This window comes from Mastigoproctus giganteus, chromosome 5 (assembly GCF_048544385.1).
Source record: "Mastigoproctus giganteus isolate SK-2022 chromosome 5, ASM4854438v1, whole genome shotgun sequence".
Classification (NCBI taxonomy): Eukaryota; Metazoa; Arthropoda; class Arachnida; order Uropygi; family Thelyphonidae; genus Mastigoproctus; species Mastigoproctus giganteus.
In genome coordinates, this window is record NC_143579.1 from 205,453,693 (window position 1) to 205,470,283 (window position 16,591).

The window sequence follows — 16,591 nt, forward strand, 5'->3', positions numbered from 1 at the left end:
CCTCTTTGAAACCATAATTCTTGGATGGGATGAATGGTTCCACCTGGCACACTTCCGAGCCATTTCCGGTCTCCATGCATGTGTGGAGAATAAACCTCATGCTCCTATGGTAACATGTGCTGCGAGCCATGATCCTGTTGATATTATTTAAGGATGTGTCATAACGGTTAAATTTTACTGTTGATAAAGGAGACTGTCGTCTTTGAAAGCTATGATTGTTTTTATCACTTTTAATTTTGCATATTTTAATTTCATATATTTAATTTTATTGCTTTTAACTTTACAGTCAGTGTATTTTAGTTTTACAACAAATTTTATTCTGTCTTATTTTATTCATAGACAGTTGGTGTGTTTCATTTCAGTCATTATGTTCCAGACTTGCAGGCAGTATTCAAGATGCATCCTAACCATTGCTTCATACAGCAAGATAATCATCTCCTTGACCCTTCTGGCAAAGTTTCTGTATATCAACAGAATCCCATGAACTGTCTATTAGCCTGTCTGCACTGCTCAAAGAACCTCATGTCTGTCTGACTGCAAAATTACCCCCAAGTGTTTTTCGTTTTCCATTATCTTGAAAGTGGTACCACACAGTTTATATATTTTCTAGGGTTACTGTTGCCAAATTCAATACCCTGCAATTATCAATGGTTAACCTTGAGTACCACTTCTCAGCCCATCTGTCTAGTTTCCCTAGGTCTTGTTACAGTAACATTCCCCGATAACTATTAACCATCCTGCAAACCTTTGCATCTTCAACAGACTTACACATCACACTTTAAAGGCCTTAAGTGTCATTAATAAACACAGAAAACAGTCTGAATCCGAGGAACTCCACTAATAATGTAGTCCAAGAAGAGCAGTAATAGCCATTAATAACAACTCTCTCTCTCTCTCTCTCTCTCATACATAATAAACCACACTCAAACAGTACATGGTTGGCAATTGTAAAAGGTAATAAAGTGTTGTGTTAAGTCTTTTAAATAGATGTACACTTTATTAAAAGGCATAAAAAACAAGTGGATCTTGTTATGTTGCTAAAGTTACATGGCTTAGTTTTACTGTAATGGATCTGTTAGTGAAAAACTATTTTTATTTTTACTTTGATGACTATAGGGTTTGTTTCTCAATGCTTCTGTATGAGAGGATGAGTGATTTGTCAGTGATCAAAATAATCATTCAACCAGTCTTCATTTTTGTGATAGCCCAAATATTCTTAATTGTACATAACAAGAAGACTTTACAAGTAGACTACAATTATATGGCATTGCTCTTTCAAATTGCAATGCTATCAACACAAGCTGCCCCATGCTGAACTTCTAATAAGTTTTCTAAAAATTGGAAAAAGTGACTTATTATAGACATATTGTAAACTTACTGACAGGCTTACGACATCAATTAGCTGGCATTTATTTTAAAAATGCAATTGTATTTTTTTTTTTTTATGTGAACCCCAAACACGAGAGGTATTAGAACCTATAGTACTTAGTACCATGCTTGGGTTGGAGGTTGAGAAGACGAAAGAAGATATTTGTTGACATTGGACTTGAACTTCTGTAGATTGTAATTTTCAGGAAATATGTATGAAGGAAGGTTGTTCCAGAAAACGGCAGTTGAATGAATAAATGAGGAAGATGAAAAGTTGGTTCTGTGGGTTTGAAGTTGGACAGTAAATGGATGTTGGCTGGTGGCGGCACGTGTTCGGACTGTTTTGAAAGAGAGAGCAGGAATTATAGAAGCCAATTCAGAAGAACAGTGCCCATGGAAGTATCTGTAAAAGAGGCATGCAGCAGAAACAGTGCGTCTATGAGAAAGCGAGTGGAGAGACTCTGTTAGAGATGAGTCATTAATTAACCTAACTGCCCTCTTCTGGATGGAATCAAGAAGCCTGAGAGAGGTTTTGGGGGCACCACCCCAAATGTGGGAACAATATTCCATGGCAGGGCGGATTTGCGATTTATACAGAGTGAGCAGCTGTTTGGAAGAAATGTAACGCCGATAGCGAAAGAGAAAACCAAGTTTTTTAGATGCAGAGGAAGCAATATTTGTAATGTGCTTGTGCCAAGAGAGATTAGAAGTCAAGGTAATCCCCAAAAGAGATATATCCTTTTGCCTAGAAATTGGAGTATCACTAAAGATAAGCATAGGAGCAGAAGAATCCTTTTTGCGAGATATAAGACAAGACTGAGTTTTAGAAGGGTTGAAATCAACTAAGTTGTCTTTGCCCCACTGGAGAATTACCTGAAGATCGGCATTTAAGGAATTGGTAGCAGATTTTCGAGAAATTGAAGCTGATTGAGCAGGACAAGATTTCTCAAAACGGAAAGTTGAATGCAATATGCTATCATCGGCAAAACTATGGATAGGATTTCCAGTCAATGGAAGAAGGTCATTGATATACAAGAGGAAAAGAGTGGGGGAAAGAACTGAACCTTGGGGGACACCAGCATTAGTGGAGAAGTTAGAAGACAGAGAGCCATCTACCATCACCCTCAGTGAGCGATCAGAGAGAAAACTGGATAACCAATTACTAAAAACAGTTGGCAAACCATAAGATCGAAGCTTGTTTAGAAGACCTTTATGCCAAACACGATCAAAAGCCTTTGAGATGTCAAGAGCAACTACTTGTGTTTCACCGAACCTTTCCATTGAAGTAGTCCATAAATGGGTAACATAAGCCAGGATATCACCAGTGGATCGACACTGACGGAATCCATACTGGTGATCGTTGATCAGACGGAAGGTTTCTAGGTAGTTTAAGAGTTGGCGGTTAATTGATTTCTCCATTACTTTAGAAAGAGTAGAAGTAATTGCAATGGGACGATAATTGGATGGGAGGGATTTGTCACCCTTTTTAGGAACTGGCTGGATATGAGCAAATTTCCAAGCAGAAGGAAAAACACCTTTGGAATAAGAAAGTGAAAAAAGGCGGCAAAGAATAGGAGTAAGTTCAGGAGCACAGATTTTGAGAACAAGTGGAGAAATACCATCAGGACCTGGAGCTTTCTTAGCATCAAGATTCATCAAAATCCTTCTGATATCCTTTTGACGGAAGACCACAGGAGGCATTGAATGGACCGTGTTGGGAATGGTGGGAGGTGTTTTACCAAGTTCATTAATACATGAGCTGGAAGAAAAATGGGAAGCTAGCAGGTCAGCTTTATCCTTGGCTGAAGTGACAACAGAACCATCTGGTTTGGACAGAGGTGGAAGCAGAGATGGGCAAAAGTTGCGGCCAATAGCTTTGGCAAGAGACCAGAATGCTTGGCTACCATTAGGGCAAGAAGCAAGTTTTCTACTCTTAGCCTGTTCAAACTCTAGTTTGGACTGATTAATAACTGCTTTACAATTGTTGCGAGCTTTGGTGTAGGCAGAAAATGAAACTGAAGAATTAGAAACAAGCCAATTACGATATGCAACATTCTTCTCTTGGACAGCCTTAGCACATTTATTGGAAAACCAAGGTTTAGATAAAGGACGAGATTTTAAAGTGGAGTGTGGGATAAAGGATTCCATTCCTGCAAGAATAATTTCACTGACACGATCTGAGCAAACGTTGACATCAGGAGTTTTGAAACAGTAATCCGACCAAGGAAAAGAAGAAAAGAAGTCTCGCAGGTCATCCCATTTTGCATTCTTGTAATGCCAAACAACACGAGGTTGGGAATAGCCATGAGATAAAGGTTCCATTGGAGAAGAGACAATCACCAAGTTGTGATCTGAAGTGCCTAAAGGACCTCTCACTTTGACCGTGTACTTAGAAGGGTTGTTTGTCAGAAAAAGATCAAGCGTATTGGCTGTATGATTCGGATTGTCCGGTATTCTTGTAGGTAAATGAACAATCTGTGCTAGGTCATTAGTAATTGCAAAAGCCTCAGCATCTCGACCTGCTGGGTCGGTGTGACTAGAAAACGGAAGCCAGCTGGAGTTGTGAACATTAAAATCACCAAGGAAAATTACCTCCCTGTTAGGAAAGTTGGACTGAAGAAAGTCAAATTGCAACGAGAGGAAGTCAAAGAGCTCCAAGTGATTAGTGGAGTTGGGAGAACGGTAGAGACAACAGATGAATTTGACACAGTGAGGTAGAGAGATTTTAAGCCAGAGAAGATCAAAGAGAGGAGATTCCAAATTGCCAAGTCTCTGACAGGGAATATCAGAACGGACATATGCACAAGTACCACCTTTGAGGCGAAAGGAATCATACAGCGAATAATTTGGGCATCTGAGATGAGCAGTAGTTGAATCAACCGATAACTGAGATTCTGTCAGAAAAAGTACATGTGGTTTGGCAGACTGCAAGTGGAAATGGACATCGTTGAGATTAGAATTGAGACCACGTATATTTGTGAAATGAATTAGGATGTCAAGGCTTTATCTGGTGAATCCACAGTTTCTCAGAAAACACTATCTTTATTAGCACTATCAAGATCATTAAATTCATGTTATATTCCCAAGTTGGTTGTTGCCTAATGGGCAATCTCAGGACAAAAAACAGTCTTGAGTTGCTACTAATTGTAGTTGACTTTTTTTTTTTTTTCCTTTTTTTTTTTTGTGATGAGTTGCACTGTTATTAAATTCTGTATTGCTTAAAAAAACCAACTGCCATTCAGAGAAAGTTCATGAAGAACCATTTTTATGGAAATATTATTAGTGTTTTTTTTTTTTTTTTATTATTATTTATTTTATTTTGTTAGTTGTTGGCACATCAGCTTCTGTGGCCATAATGCACCTCCCAAGGTTTTTGCACCACTTTGATCCACGCCTGAGGCAGGATTCGAACCCACAACCTTTGGGTTGCCAGGCAGGCACTTTACCCACCCGGCTAGCCCTGTCGGCACATATTATTCTAGTATTTTTGTTCACTTTCAAGAGCTCGATAAAAACCAGTATGGTAAAAACTCCTACTGTCTATCAATACTTCCTATGCACTTTTATCCCAACAAATTTCATCAAGCTCAGTAAACTGATTTCACATAACATACTGCAGTTTTTTTGCTTATCAATAACACAAAACAAAATCACCTTCTAAATAACAAGCTTCGACATACAACATAACTCCCCACTGATGGTAACTTTACCTTGTCGTGGGGCTTGTGTGTCTCAATGATCTACAGAGCTATGCTGGTGGTAGCTTGCTTGCTACCGGTAGGGCCTCTCAAGCCAGAAAGGTTTGTGGCTAGAGACCAGACAAAAAAAGATAATCTGGTCCTCCAGGTTGGAGGTTGATGCAATGGGCCAGCTCCTCATTCATCATAAAACATCCTTTCAATGCTAAAAGACCTAACAGAGGAAAAATCGGATGGACAAACGGGAATCAAACTGGCAAACGGAAAAGGTTTATGAATTTTGGCTGCTGGAATGTACAAGGACTTAATACAAAACAAGATGAAATTTTATTGGAATTGGGAAAATATAAATTGGATGTGGCAGTCTTAACTGAAACAAAAAAGAAAGTGAGAGGTGAAGAAATGACTGTAGAACATATTTTCCTTTGGTCTGGTGTCAACTGACCTGTCAGAGTAAGGCAGGGGTGGCTGTTCTTATTCACAAGAATCTCAGAAAGTTTACTGAAAAATGGAGCTCTGTTGATGAATGAATCATGACACCTGAAATTAAAATATATGGAAGAGAAATTACTATTATTGGGGTATATGTTCCTAATAATGAGTTTCCTTTGCTACTGTCTATCAATATATCCTATGCACTTTTATCCCAACAAATTTCATATTAAAGAAAATTTCTGGGAAAACCTGACAGAAGTAAGAGAAGCAATTCCACGTTGCAGAGAGGTAGTCATAATGGGGGATTTGAACTCCAGAAAGGGACAAGCTGCAGACAAAAGTGGTGGAAAGACATGGAGAAAATGTAAAGAATAACAGAGAGAGACTGATAGAACTTTGCTCTCAATGTTTTTTTTTTTTTTTTTTTTGGTTTGGTAGTTGTTGGCACATCGGCTTCTGTGGCCATAGTGCACCTCCCAAGGTTTTTGCAGTACTTTGATCCAAGCCCGAGGCGGGAATCGAACCCGCGACCTTTGGGTTGCCAGGCAGGCACTTTACCCACCTGGCTAGCCCGGTCGGCCACTCTCAATGTAAGCTGAGGATTAGTAACACCTTCTTCCAACATAGAGATATTCATAAGTTCACATGGTTCCAAGAAACAAAGGGACTAAAATCAATAATTGATTATGTGATCACTAAACAACAAAGGACAATTTTTGTCTGTGATGTTAGGGCCCAGAGAGGAGCAAATTGTGGTTCTGATTGCTTTTCGGTGAAGACTATGTTGTCATTCCCATGGGTGTGCCAAAAAAAGGAAGGAGAAAGGAATTCAACTGATGGTGCTTATTGCTCCATTGATAACCTGGAGGATGCCTTCGCCTACATACTCCATAATTCTAGCTAAACGCTCCTTTCTTGTGCACACTCTGTACATCCCCTACTCATTACAAGAACACAAAATTGAATGACCTGCAAGATTTATTTTCTTCTTTTCCTTGGTTGGATTACTGTTTCAAAACTTGTGATGTCAACGTTTGCTAGGATCATGTCAGTGAAATTATTTTGTAGGAATGGAATCCTTTATTCCACACTACATGTTAAAATCTTGTCCTTTATCTACACCTTGGTTTTCCAATAAATGTGCTAAGGCTGTTCAAGAAAAGAATGCTGCACATAGTAATTGGCTTGTTTCCAATTCTTCAGTTTCATTTTCTGTCTACACCAAAGCTCGCAGCAATTGTAAAGCAGTTATTAATCAGTACAAACTAGATTTTGAACAGGCTAAGGGTAGAAAACTTGCTTCTTGCCCTAATGATAGCCGAGCATTCTTGTCTCTTGCCAAAGCTATTGCTGCAACTTTTGCCAATCTCTGCTCTCACCTCTGTCAAAACCGGATGGTTCTATTGTCACTGCAGCCAAGGATAAAGTTGACCTGCTAGCATCCCATTTTTCTTCCAACTCATGTATTAATTATCTTGGTAAAACACCTCCTGCCATTTCCAACATGCTCTATTCAATGCCTCCTGTAGTCTTTTGTCAAAATGATGTTAGAAGGATTTTGATGAATCTTGGTGCTAAGAGAGAGAGCTCCAGGTCCTGATGGTATTTCTCCACTTGTTCTCAAAACCTGTGCTCCTGAACTTACTTCTGTTTTTTGCCACCTTTTTTATTCTAAAGGTGTTTTTCCTTCTGCCTGGAAATTTGCTCATATCCAGCCAGTTCCTAAAAAAGGATGAGAAATCCCTCCCATCCAATTATTGTCCCATTGCAATTATTTCTACTCTTTCTAAAATAATGGAGAAATCAATTAACTGTGAACTCAAACTACCTTGAAACCTTCCATCTGATTAATGATCGCCAGTATGGATTCCTCACTGTCGATCCACTGGTGATATTCTGGCTTATGTTACCCATTTATGGGCAAATTCAATGGAAAAGTTCGGTGAAACACACCGAACTTTTGATCATGTTTAGCATAAAGGTGTTCTAAACAAGCTTCCATCTTATGGTTCGCCAACTGTTTTTTGTAATTGGTTATCCAGTTTTCTCTCTGACAGCTCACTGAGGGTGATGGTAGATGGCTCACTGTCTTCTAACTTCTCCACTAATGCCAGTGTCCCCCAAGGTTCAGTTCTTTCCCCCACTCTTTTCTCTTGTATATTAATAACGTTCTTCCATTGACCGGAAATCCTATCCATAATTTTGCTGATGATAGCATATTGCTGTCCACTTTACAGTTCAAGAAACCTTGCCCTGCTCAATCAGCTTCAACTTCTCAAATATCCACTACCAATTCCTTAAATGCCAATCTCCAGGTAATTCTACAGTGGGGCAAATTCAACTTAGTTGATTTCGATCTTTCTAAAACTCAGTACTGTCTTATATCTCACAAAAAAGGATTCTTCTGCTTCTATGCTTATCTTTGGTGACACTCCGATTTCTAAGCAAGGTGATATCTCTCTTTTGGGGGATTCCTAAGTTAGTGCCTACATAATTCTTGAATATGTCAGATACAGACAAATCATGATTATTATTCCTGAAGTAAAGCATTTTGAAATGTATTGTACTGTACTGTACTGAGTTGTACAAAATAAGGTGCATGCTTCAAGGAACTGTCAGTTAAAAAATGAAGTATATTTTCTAGAATTTTCTCTAAACAACTAGTTCGAATGATAGGACAGAAGTTTGTAGAACTAGTATGATCCTTTCTTGGTTTCAGAAAAGCGAAAAAAAGAAAAAAAAGAGTGATATCGGGGTAGCAATATTCTGCCATAATTTAGTTATACAACTGTAACAACAACACAGCAGCAACTTGACACTTAAATTCTCAATTGCAGAGTAACAGGCATCATCAGGATTTGCAGAACTGTTTCTTGAACACGTAAGAGTGAAATATGCTTGCTTTATGGAATAAAAAAAAAAAAAAAAAAAAAATCAACATTTCTGGAAGAAAAACTTATACTCATGCAGCTTAGCTATGGTAAAAAAGAAAATATCCCATAAAAGTTCTTCCAATTTGGATGGAAAACAAATGCAGGCCTTTTTCTACATGGTGTGAAGTAAGGAACAGTAAGCCAAAAATTCTAGCAATATTTTGTTTTAGCATTTAATGTACTTCTTAATTTTTCCAAATGTGATTAATAACTCTAGGCATGAAAATAACTTCATGAATCATCATCATCATCACCATCCAAACGTATCATACCCAGTGGGTGTACAGGCATCACCTTAAGAATAAAGTCAATTTACTACGTTATTGGTGGGCTAATCCATTGTGCTAAGTGGGCCGAGTGGTAAAGGTAAAGTTCTAGTAGAGCTTAAGCCTTTCGTTGTCTTTGTTCATTAGTAATATTGCTTTTCTTCCTGTTATTAGTTCTGTTGTGTTTGTACATGTCTCATGCTATTTCATCTCATCAAAGTGCTTTGAAATTTTTAATAATGTTTAGAAAATGATGTGTTCCTGGATGCTGTGGAAATATAAAGATAGTCTGAAAGTACAAGTCTTTGGCTTTCCATTAAAGGATACTGTTTTTACTAACAAATGGTTGAAAGCTATACCAAGGAAAGATTTTGTGGCATCTGAACATTCAAAGGTAAGTTTGCTAAAATAAGTTTGTGGTATGTTAATAATAGTTATCTTAAATAGTGGTATTTTAACAGTAATGAAACGATAGTATAGTACATTTATCTAATCACATAATTAGCTAAGAAGGAAATGAAACAGATATATTCTTGTCAGAATATAGAAGTTGTTGTTGGGTTTTAGGAGCATCGGCGACTAAGGCCATATTGCTTCATGTATACTGTCTGTAAATTGCATGTTCTGAGGTTGATTTTCTGTTTCTGGATGAAAAAACAGTGTTACCCTAGCCTAAGACAAACTTATGAAAAGACCATTAAAAAGCCTGAGACAAACACATTATGAAAAGACCATTAAAAATTCCTCCCATCATCGACGGGACTCAAACTCAGGTCTTTTCCACCAGGTGTGGGGTGGACGGTGATTCTACCAACTGTGCTACCCACGAGGGGTGTAATACAGAAGTAAATTGTCAGAATTTTGGCTTTTGTGGTTTCATTTATAAATAAAATATTCATTTCGTGTATGGATACACTGAATAAAAGTGCCTGCTTGTTTAAGAAATCAAAAATCTCAATATTTGTATAATATGTAATGTTAATTATATTTATTGAAACTTTTAGTATAGATAAATACTATGTATATAAAGTGCTTAGCATCATAATACACAGCCATTTCTGAATAAACAGAAAATTTTTAAGGTGGCATCGTTTTAGGTTATGAGGCTCTAGCCCTAAATGCGCCTTAGTATAGATAAATACACAAAGTGTGATTATATGCAACCTTTGATAAACTATAGGCCTCTGTACGTGGACTGTTGTAAAAGCTAATAACAATCTTCTACAAGACTAATAATAAGTAAAGCGAAATTCGGAAGAGAGCATAACATTTTATTTATATATTTCATATTGTTATAAGTGTGTGAGATTCATTTCGAGTCATCCCAGATAGTTAGATGGACATCTAGATTTGATGGGAAAAACAAGAGAATCACTGTAGATTTCACGCATCCAAAATTAATTCACTGAGCTGTTCCATCACAATTTCTGAACCGTCCAAGCTATTTGTCATCACAGGTATTTACAAGAGCCAGTCCCAAAAAGAAGAAACAAAGATTAGAAGAAAAAAAACTTTGAAAAGATCCTGGAAAATAGTATCAAAAGTAAATATGATTAAGAAAAAGCTCAAGAATTTCACAAGTTCACACAACTAGGAGAGTTGCCTCAATAGACATACAGTACCTGAATGCTAGCAAGTTATTTAAAAGCAAAAAATAAAAAAACTTATATTATGTTTTTATATTTAATATTTCAGCCAGCCCCTTCCATTGCCTATTCAGTCATGATTAGTGAAGATTTGATGTTGTCAATATTTGTACAGACTGCTGAAATTAATAATTTAGGCAAATCAAAGTCACTGGAACTTCCTATGAAGGTGAACAGTTTCAATCAGATTACTGACATCTAAGAACAGATACCAGTAATTGCCAACAGCAATGATGTTAATAATATTTATTTTGTTTTAAACATTGCTTGTACTTTACTGAATTTAATTGTTGGAGACATTAATAGCAAGGGAGCATCAGTGTTTAAATTCATATGCAAACAATTACATTTGTTACAATGTGAAAAGAATGCATACTGATATTTTCATCTTTGGTGTTTTCAATATCTCCACATGCCAACAAATTTCTATAGCAGTCTGCATTCCTACTTCTCCCTCACCCAAGATTCTTCCTCTTGCTCAGAATAATCATCTGAGAGAGCCTAAATTCAAATTGAGGAAAGACAGATGTAGGATAGATGTGCGGAAATTTGCCTTTAGCCAGCGGGTAGTTGGTTGGTGGAACAGACTTCCATCCCTTGTTGTGGAAGTTGATAGCCTAAATAAATTTAAGGCTCAGCTGGACAGGTATTTCGAATGAACGGAGGGGTGAAGTGGAAGTTTTTTTTTTTTTTTTTTTTTGGGCTGATGCTGCATAAGCTTGCTTTCTTGCATCACATGCCTCTACTAATGCTAAGTACTATTTGTATGCTCTGCTCTTCTCTAAATGCAAAAATTCCAGATGACCAGCAAAAGAAACATTTTCTAAACAGAAATTGGCCTTTTTTATATTCTTCAGAATGCAAAACTAGTTTAATGATCAATGAAATTCATCTGAAACCTTATACTGATTACAAAGGTGGAAGTGTACTGGGAAAATCTTTTGATAGTACTGATGCAGCTACAAGTACTTATGTATTTACAATTCAAAGCTTATTTTCATATTACAAAGATGTCATTTATATTTTATCCGTGAAAAAAAAATTACTGCAGAAAAATTACATCCAGTTTTGAAAAAAAAAAAAAAAAAAAAAAATGTGGGTTTGGTTAAAATTGGTTATAATGTTGGAGCAATTGTAAGTGATAATAATTCAATCAATAGAAAAAGTATTTCAGAGAAATAATTTTAAATTTGCTAATTAATACCATTATCAATATTTTGCTCAATTATTGTAAAAACAAAAATGATATATTAAAAGAAACACTTTTTTTTTTTTTCATATTGTCCAACATATATTAGTTTTCCATTATGCACAGAAAATAAAGTAGATTTATATTCAAGTCCTTGCTTTCACTTTTCTCAATTCTATGCAGTGGTGTAGCTTTGTGTACTTCTTATGGCCCACTTATATTGACATAAAAATGCAGTGCTCAAGCTTTATTCTTAAGGAGATGCTGGTACAGGTCACTATGATAATACAGATCAGTCCAGAGCTATTCTGATTGATTTGTCCTACCAGTTATTCAATCTGGTTAGCTTAGTCACACAGGCAGCCCATCATCTTTCATTCAGATTCATATAGGGATCCTACCAACAGCTTACACCAAAAGAGGGTGAGAAGTGGACATTACTTAGTTGGCGCCCCACAAGCCTAAGAGATTAAGAGATATGGGTGTCTCCAACTGGTTAGATAGCCTCAGACCTTTCAGCTGAGGTTTACTGACAACTCACATGCATTAATATGTTCAGATTTTTAAAAATTAAATTCAATACATTATAACTCATTAATACCTTCCAGATCCCAGAGAGAATTAACATCCATTAATGTTCCAGTTCGCCTGATTTTTACAGAATGAGTTGCCAAATCATATGCTCCAGATGACTCTGTAATATAAAAAGTAATATAAAAGGAAAAAGCTAAGTAAAGATTTGCTCTAGATTTATTTAAGAAAAATTTAGTCAAGATTATAACAGTTATAACACATTCACTAGATCAATAAATTTTACATAATTAAATTGACTTTGGGTGGGATGAGATAACATAATTCTTATTAACAAATTACACAAATACGAGTTAATTAAAAGCATCAAATATATAAAAATAAAATATAATATATAAAGTAATGAAATAATGTTAAAATGTAGAGTCCTTCCTGTGTTTAAAAACATGAAGCAGTCCATGAACTATCCGGACCCTAGGCAACAATGGTTAAACATAAATATTAAAACTCAATAAAAATTATATATAAATAGCCGTCCATGGGAAAGATACTTTGCAAGGGACTTTGTCGAGGGCTAAACCCCTACAAAATACCAAACCCATGGCTGACAGAGCTATCAGTTTCTGTTGTCATCTGCCTGTATAACTAGGACCTAAAGCGTCCATAAGTACCCGAAAGATTGGTATAATATAATAAGATAGAAATTATAATAATAATAATAAAAAATAATAAAATTAAAATAAAGAAATTAAGTAGCTTATTAATAGTAATTTTGCAGCATACAGGCTGGATGACATTTAGCCTGACCGATAGCTGAAACCAAAATAATAAATAAACAAAAACAACAGAAACTGATAGCTCTGCCAGCCATGGGTTTAGTATTTTGTAGGGGTTTAGCCCTCAACAAAGTCCCTTGCAAAGTATCTTTCCCATGGACGGCTATTTATATATAATTTTTATTGAGTTTAATATTTAAGTTTAACCATTGTTGCCTAGGGTCCGGTTAGTTCATGGACTGCTTTGTGTTTTTAAACACAGGAAGGACTCTACATTTTAACATTATTTCATTACTACATAACAACGGATGTAATGTTCTATCGCAGATGGCATTAATCCGATTGGTTAATATTATCATATAATATGTCCGTTCAATGCTTTAGTAATTATAGCATCACAGTTCCATGCTTTAGTAATTTGATTCTATATAATATATAAATATACATTGTAGTAAAATTTTAAAGAAATAAAATCACATAGTAAAAGGTTCTTTTTCTTTGGTTTAAGTTTATGCTCTTATTTTTTTACTCATCACTTATCACTTTTAAACTCTGCATATTTGAATATTATACTTTTACTTTATTTCCCATCATTTTAGTGTTTTAAATAAATTGTTGTTATAATTTATTGTATGGTTAATGTTTACAAATAAGTTGTATTGTCCTCCAAGGAATTTTATAACAGCTACCTATATAAAAAAAAAATATTATAACTAATAATAAATATTGGAACGAAATTTTTCATAAGCTGATTAATTAGATATTTAATCTTCATGTCAGAACTATGCCTTTTGAAGCTATATCAGAATACTAATTTTTTGAATCTTAAGTTTCAATTACTGTATTATCCATCCAAAATTAAGTTGATTCCATACCAGTTCTAACACTAGACTGCATTTTACAAATTCTGAAAGGATTTGAAAAGCAAGAAATCTGAACTCTTTTAGACAGTAACATAATTTTTGCCTATTGCATCAATTTCTCATAAACACCCATACCACTGTAATAACAAGGATCATAAAACACGATTTACACAAAAATAAACTGGTATTTAATATAACTATATATTTAAAATCAAATTACATAAAAACAATAAAGCAAATAGGTTAAAATACAATAAAATGATCCAATATAAATATAAATACCAATTCTGTAGCTTTCCAAAGCCAAGGCTTTCGTCATAAACAAATTAGGCAAATTTCTGCACATCTATTCTACAACCATCTTTCCTCAATTTGAATCTGTGCCTCCTCCTCAGGTGTGGCATATGAGCAAGAAAAAGAATCTCATCAGCACTGAGCTTGCTCAAACTATTCAAGGCCATATACACTTCAATCAGATCAACTTGCAGGTGTCTAAGTCTCCAGACATTGCAATTTGCAGAAATTAAGCCTATCTTCGTAACAGCAACCCTTTGTTCCCCTCTCTAATCTCATTGCTCTTCTCTGTACTCATTCTAATAGCTCAACATCTTACCTAAAATGAGGCCTCCAGACCTGTATGCAGTACTCAAGGTGTGGCCTGACCACTACATTAAACAAGTGGATAATCACCTTATCCCTGCTATCAAAATTCTTATATATCACTGAAAAGACCATGAACTACTCTTGCAGCCTGTGCACTGCTCAGAAAACTTCATATCTGACTGTGCAAATACCCCCAGGTCTTTTTCAATCTCCACTACCCTGAGCGTAGTACCGCACAGTTGGCATGTTACTCTAGGGTTAATGCTACCCATATGCAGTACTTTGCATTTGTCAATGTTAAACTTCAGTTGCCACTTCTCAGCTTATCTGCTAAACTTTTGTAGATCCTGTTGCAGTAGTGTACTATCATTGCTGTCATTAACAAGCCTACCAACCTTCGTATCATCTGAAAACTTGGACATTAACCCTGATATACCTTAATCTATATCATTGATAAATACAGAAAACAACACTGGGCCCAACACCGAACCCTGGGGAACTCCATTAATAACATTAGTCCCGAAGAGCAGGGTCCATTAATTACCACTCTGTCTTCTCCCACTCATCTATCCTTTTATCCATTGTAGCAATTTGCCTCCAATGCCGCACTGATCTAATTTGTGCAACAGTCTTCCATGTGCAAGTATCAAAAGCCTTTCTAAAATCCAAATATATGATATCAGAGTTATTCATTGCATCCAGTTTCTTTGTGACCACATCATAGTATCCAATCAAATTGGTCAGGCAAGACTTTCCGTTATCAAAAACCATGCTGTGTCTGAACTATAACTGCAGTCTTGTCTAGATGATCCTGCAGTGCTTCTTTAACCAGTAACTCCATTATTTTCCCCGGAACTAGAAGTTAAACTAACAGGTCTATAATTACTTGTGTCACCTTTTGATCCCCCTTTGTAACCGGGGAAACAATTGCACATTGCCAATCCATCGGGACCTCCCCTGAGTCCAAGGACATATTATATCCTTGGACTAGTAGTAGGTTATGTTCTTAGAAAAGGTGACAAAAAAAGATATAATTGAGAATTATGCTCCTAAAGGTCAAACTTGTTTACTGTATTTAACCATCCATATCTAGATAACATGAATATTAAGTGTTTTAATTACATGCATTGAATATGTTTTTTGAAGAAATATTTGCACAGTTTATTATTCAACTGGTTTCCAAATGAAGCATAAAGCACTTATGTCTTCTTCATATTTGTCCATCTCTCTGCCATCACACATAATAACTTTACTACATGTGGATGAATTTTCATAAAATTGTATATTCAGCTCTTTTAGAAAAATCTGTTGAGCCATCCTATTTTTCATTAAAATTAAACCACTAGATCTCTGGCAATTATTACTTCTGTTTGTCCATCTGCAAATAATTAACTGGACTACCAGTAGCTGGGTTTCTATGCAATATTACATTTGCCTCTTTTAGGAAAATTTGTAGAACCATCAAATTTTATTGAAATTGGACCAATAGATATCTGGCAATTATTATTTCTGTGTCCATCTATCTGCACGTAATAATTTGACTCTCTTTGGATGGATTTTCATGAAATTTTTATATTTGGTTTCTTTAGAATGAATTGTTGAGCTTACTTCACTAAAATTGGACCAACTGAAATCTGGCAATTAATATTTCTTTCTTCCCCCCCCATATATATCATATAAAGTTATCCCTATACCATATGTTAAAGTTTAAGCAGGTTTCAGTTTTTTTAGACACATCAGTGACTTATATTATGCCGCAGTTAATGAATGGGCAATATGGTGGATGCACAGAAATCAAAAGCTCTCAGTTCACGAGTAAGTCATTGCTTTCTGATTTTTTTTGTTTTAATCATGAATTTTTACTCTTTGCTAATGTGCCTAAAATGTAATGCAGTGCATTAGATTTCAGGCACATTAACTAACTTGTTTTCACTTCTAATACCACTTTGCTATCACTTTTTTTTACACCACTACCACTTCAGCAGATGGCTAGTATGTCCTTATTAATATATGATAAACCTTTCTGTTTATCAGCCATCTTTAAGGATGAAATATTAATCAAAAATTTATAGATCAAAATAAATCAAACTGATGAAAGTCAAGGCTACTTGTATATTTTGAATACTATGAAAGCTGTTCAAAAAAGCTTTGCAAGTTTTTTTTTTTTTTTTTTCAAGCTGGAGAGAGCTTCTTGCAAACTTCGCGTTTAACAGTCTACTTATCACAAATCTTTACATTTATCTTTTCTTCTGCTGAACTTTATAGCTCTTAACACAGACATGC

General features: G+C 35.6%; 1 protein-coding gene across 3 annotated transcripts in view; it reads right to left on the minus strand.

Moving 5' to 3' along the window:
• LOC150086027 (uncharacterized) overlaps positions 1-16,591 on the minus strand; it is a 228,680-nt gene that overhangs the window by 91,749 nt on the left and 120,340 nt on the right. For all 3 annotated transcript variants that reach the window (XM_090373659.1, XM_090373657.1, XM_090373658.1), the window contains exon 10: positions 12,137-12,229. In XM_090373659.1, the coding sequence (XP_090229785.1) occupies positions 12,137-12,229 (93 nt within the window). The remainder of the gene's footprint in view (positions 1-12,136; positions 12,230-16,591) is intronic.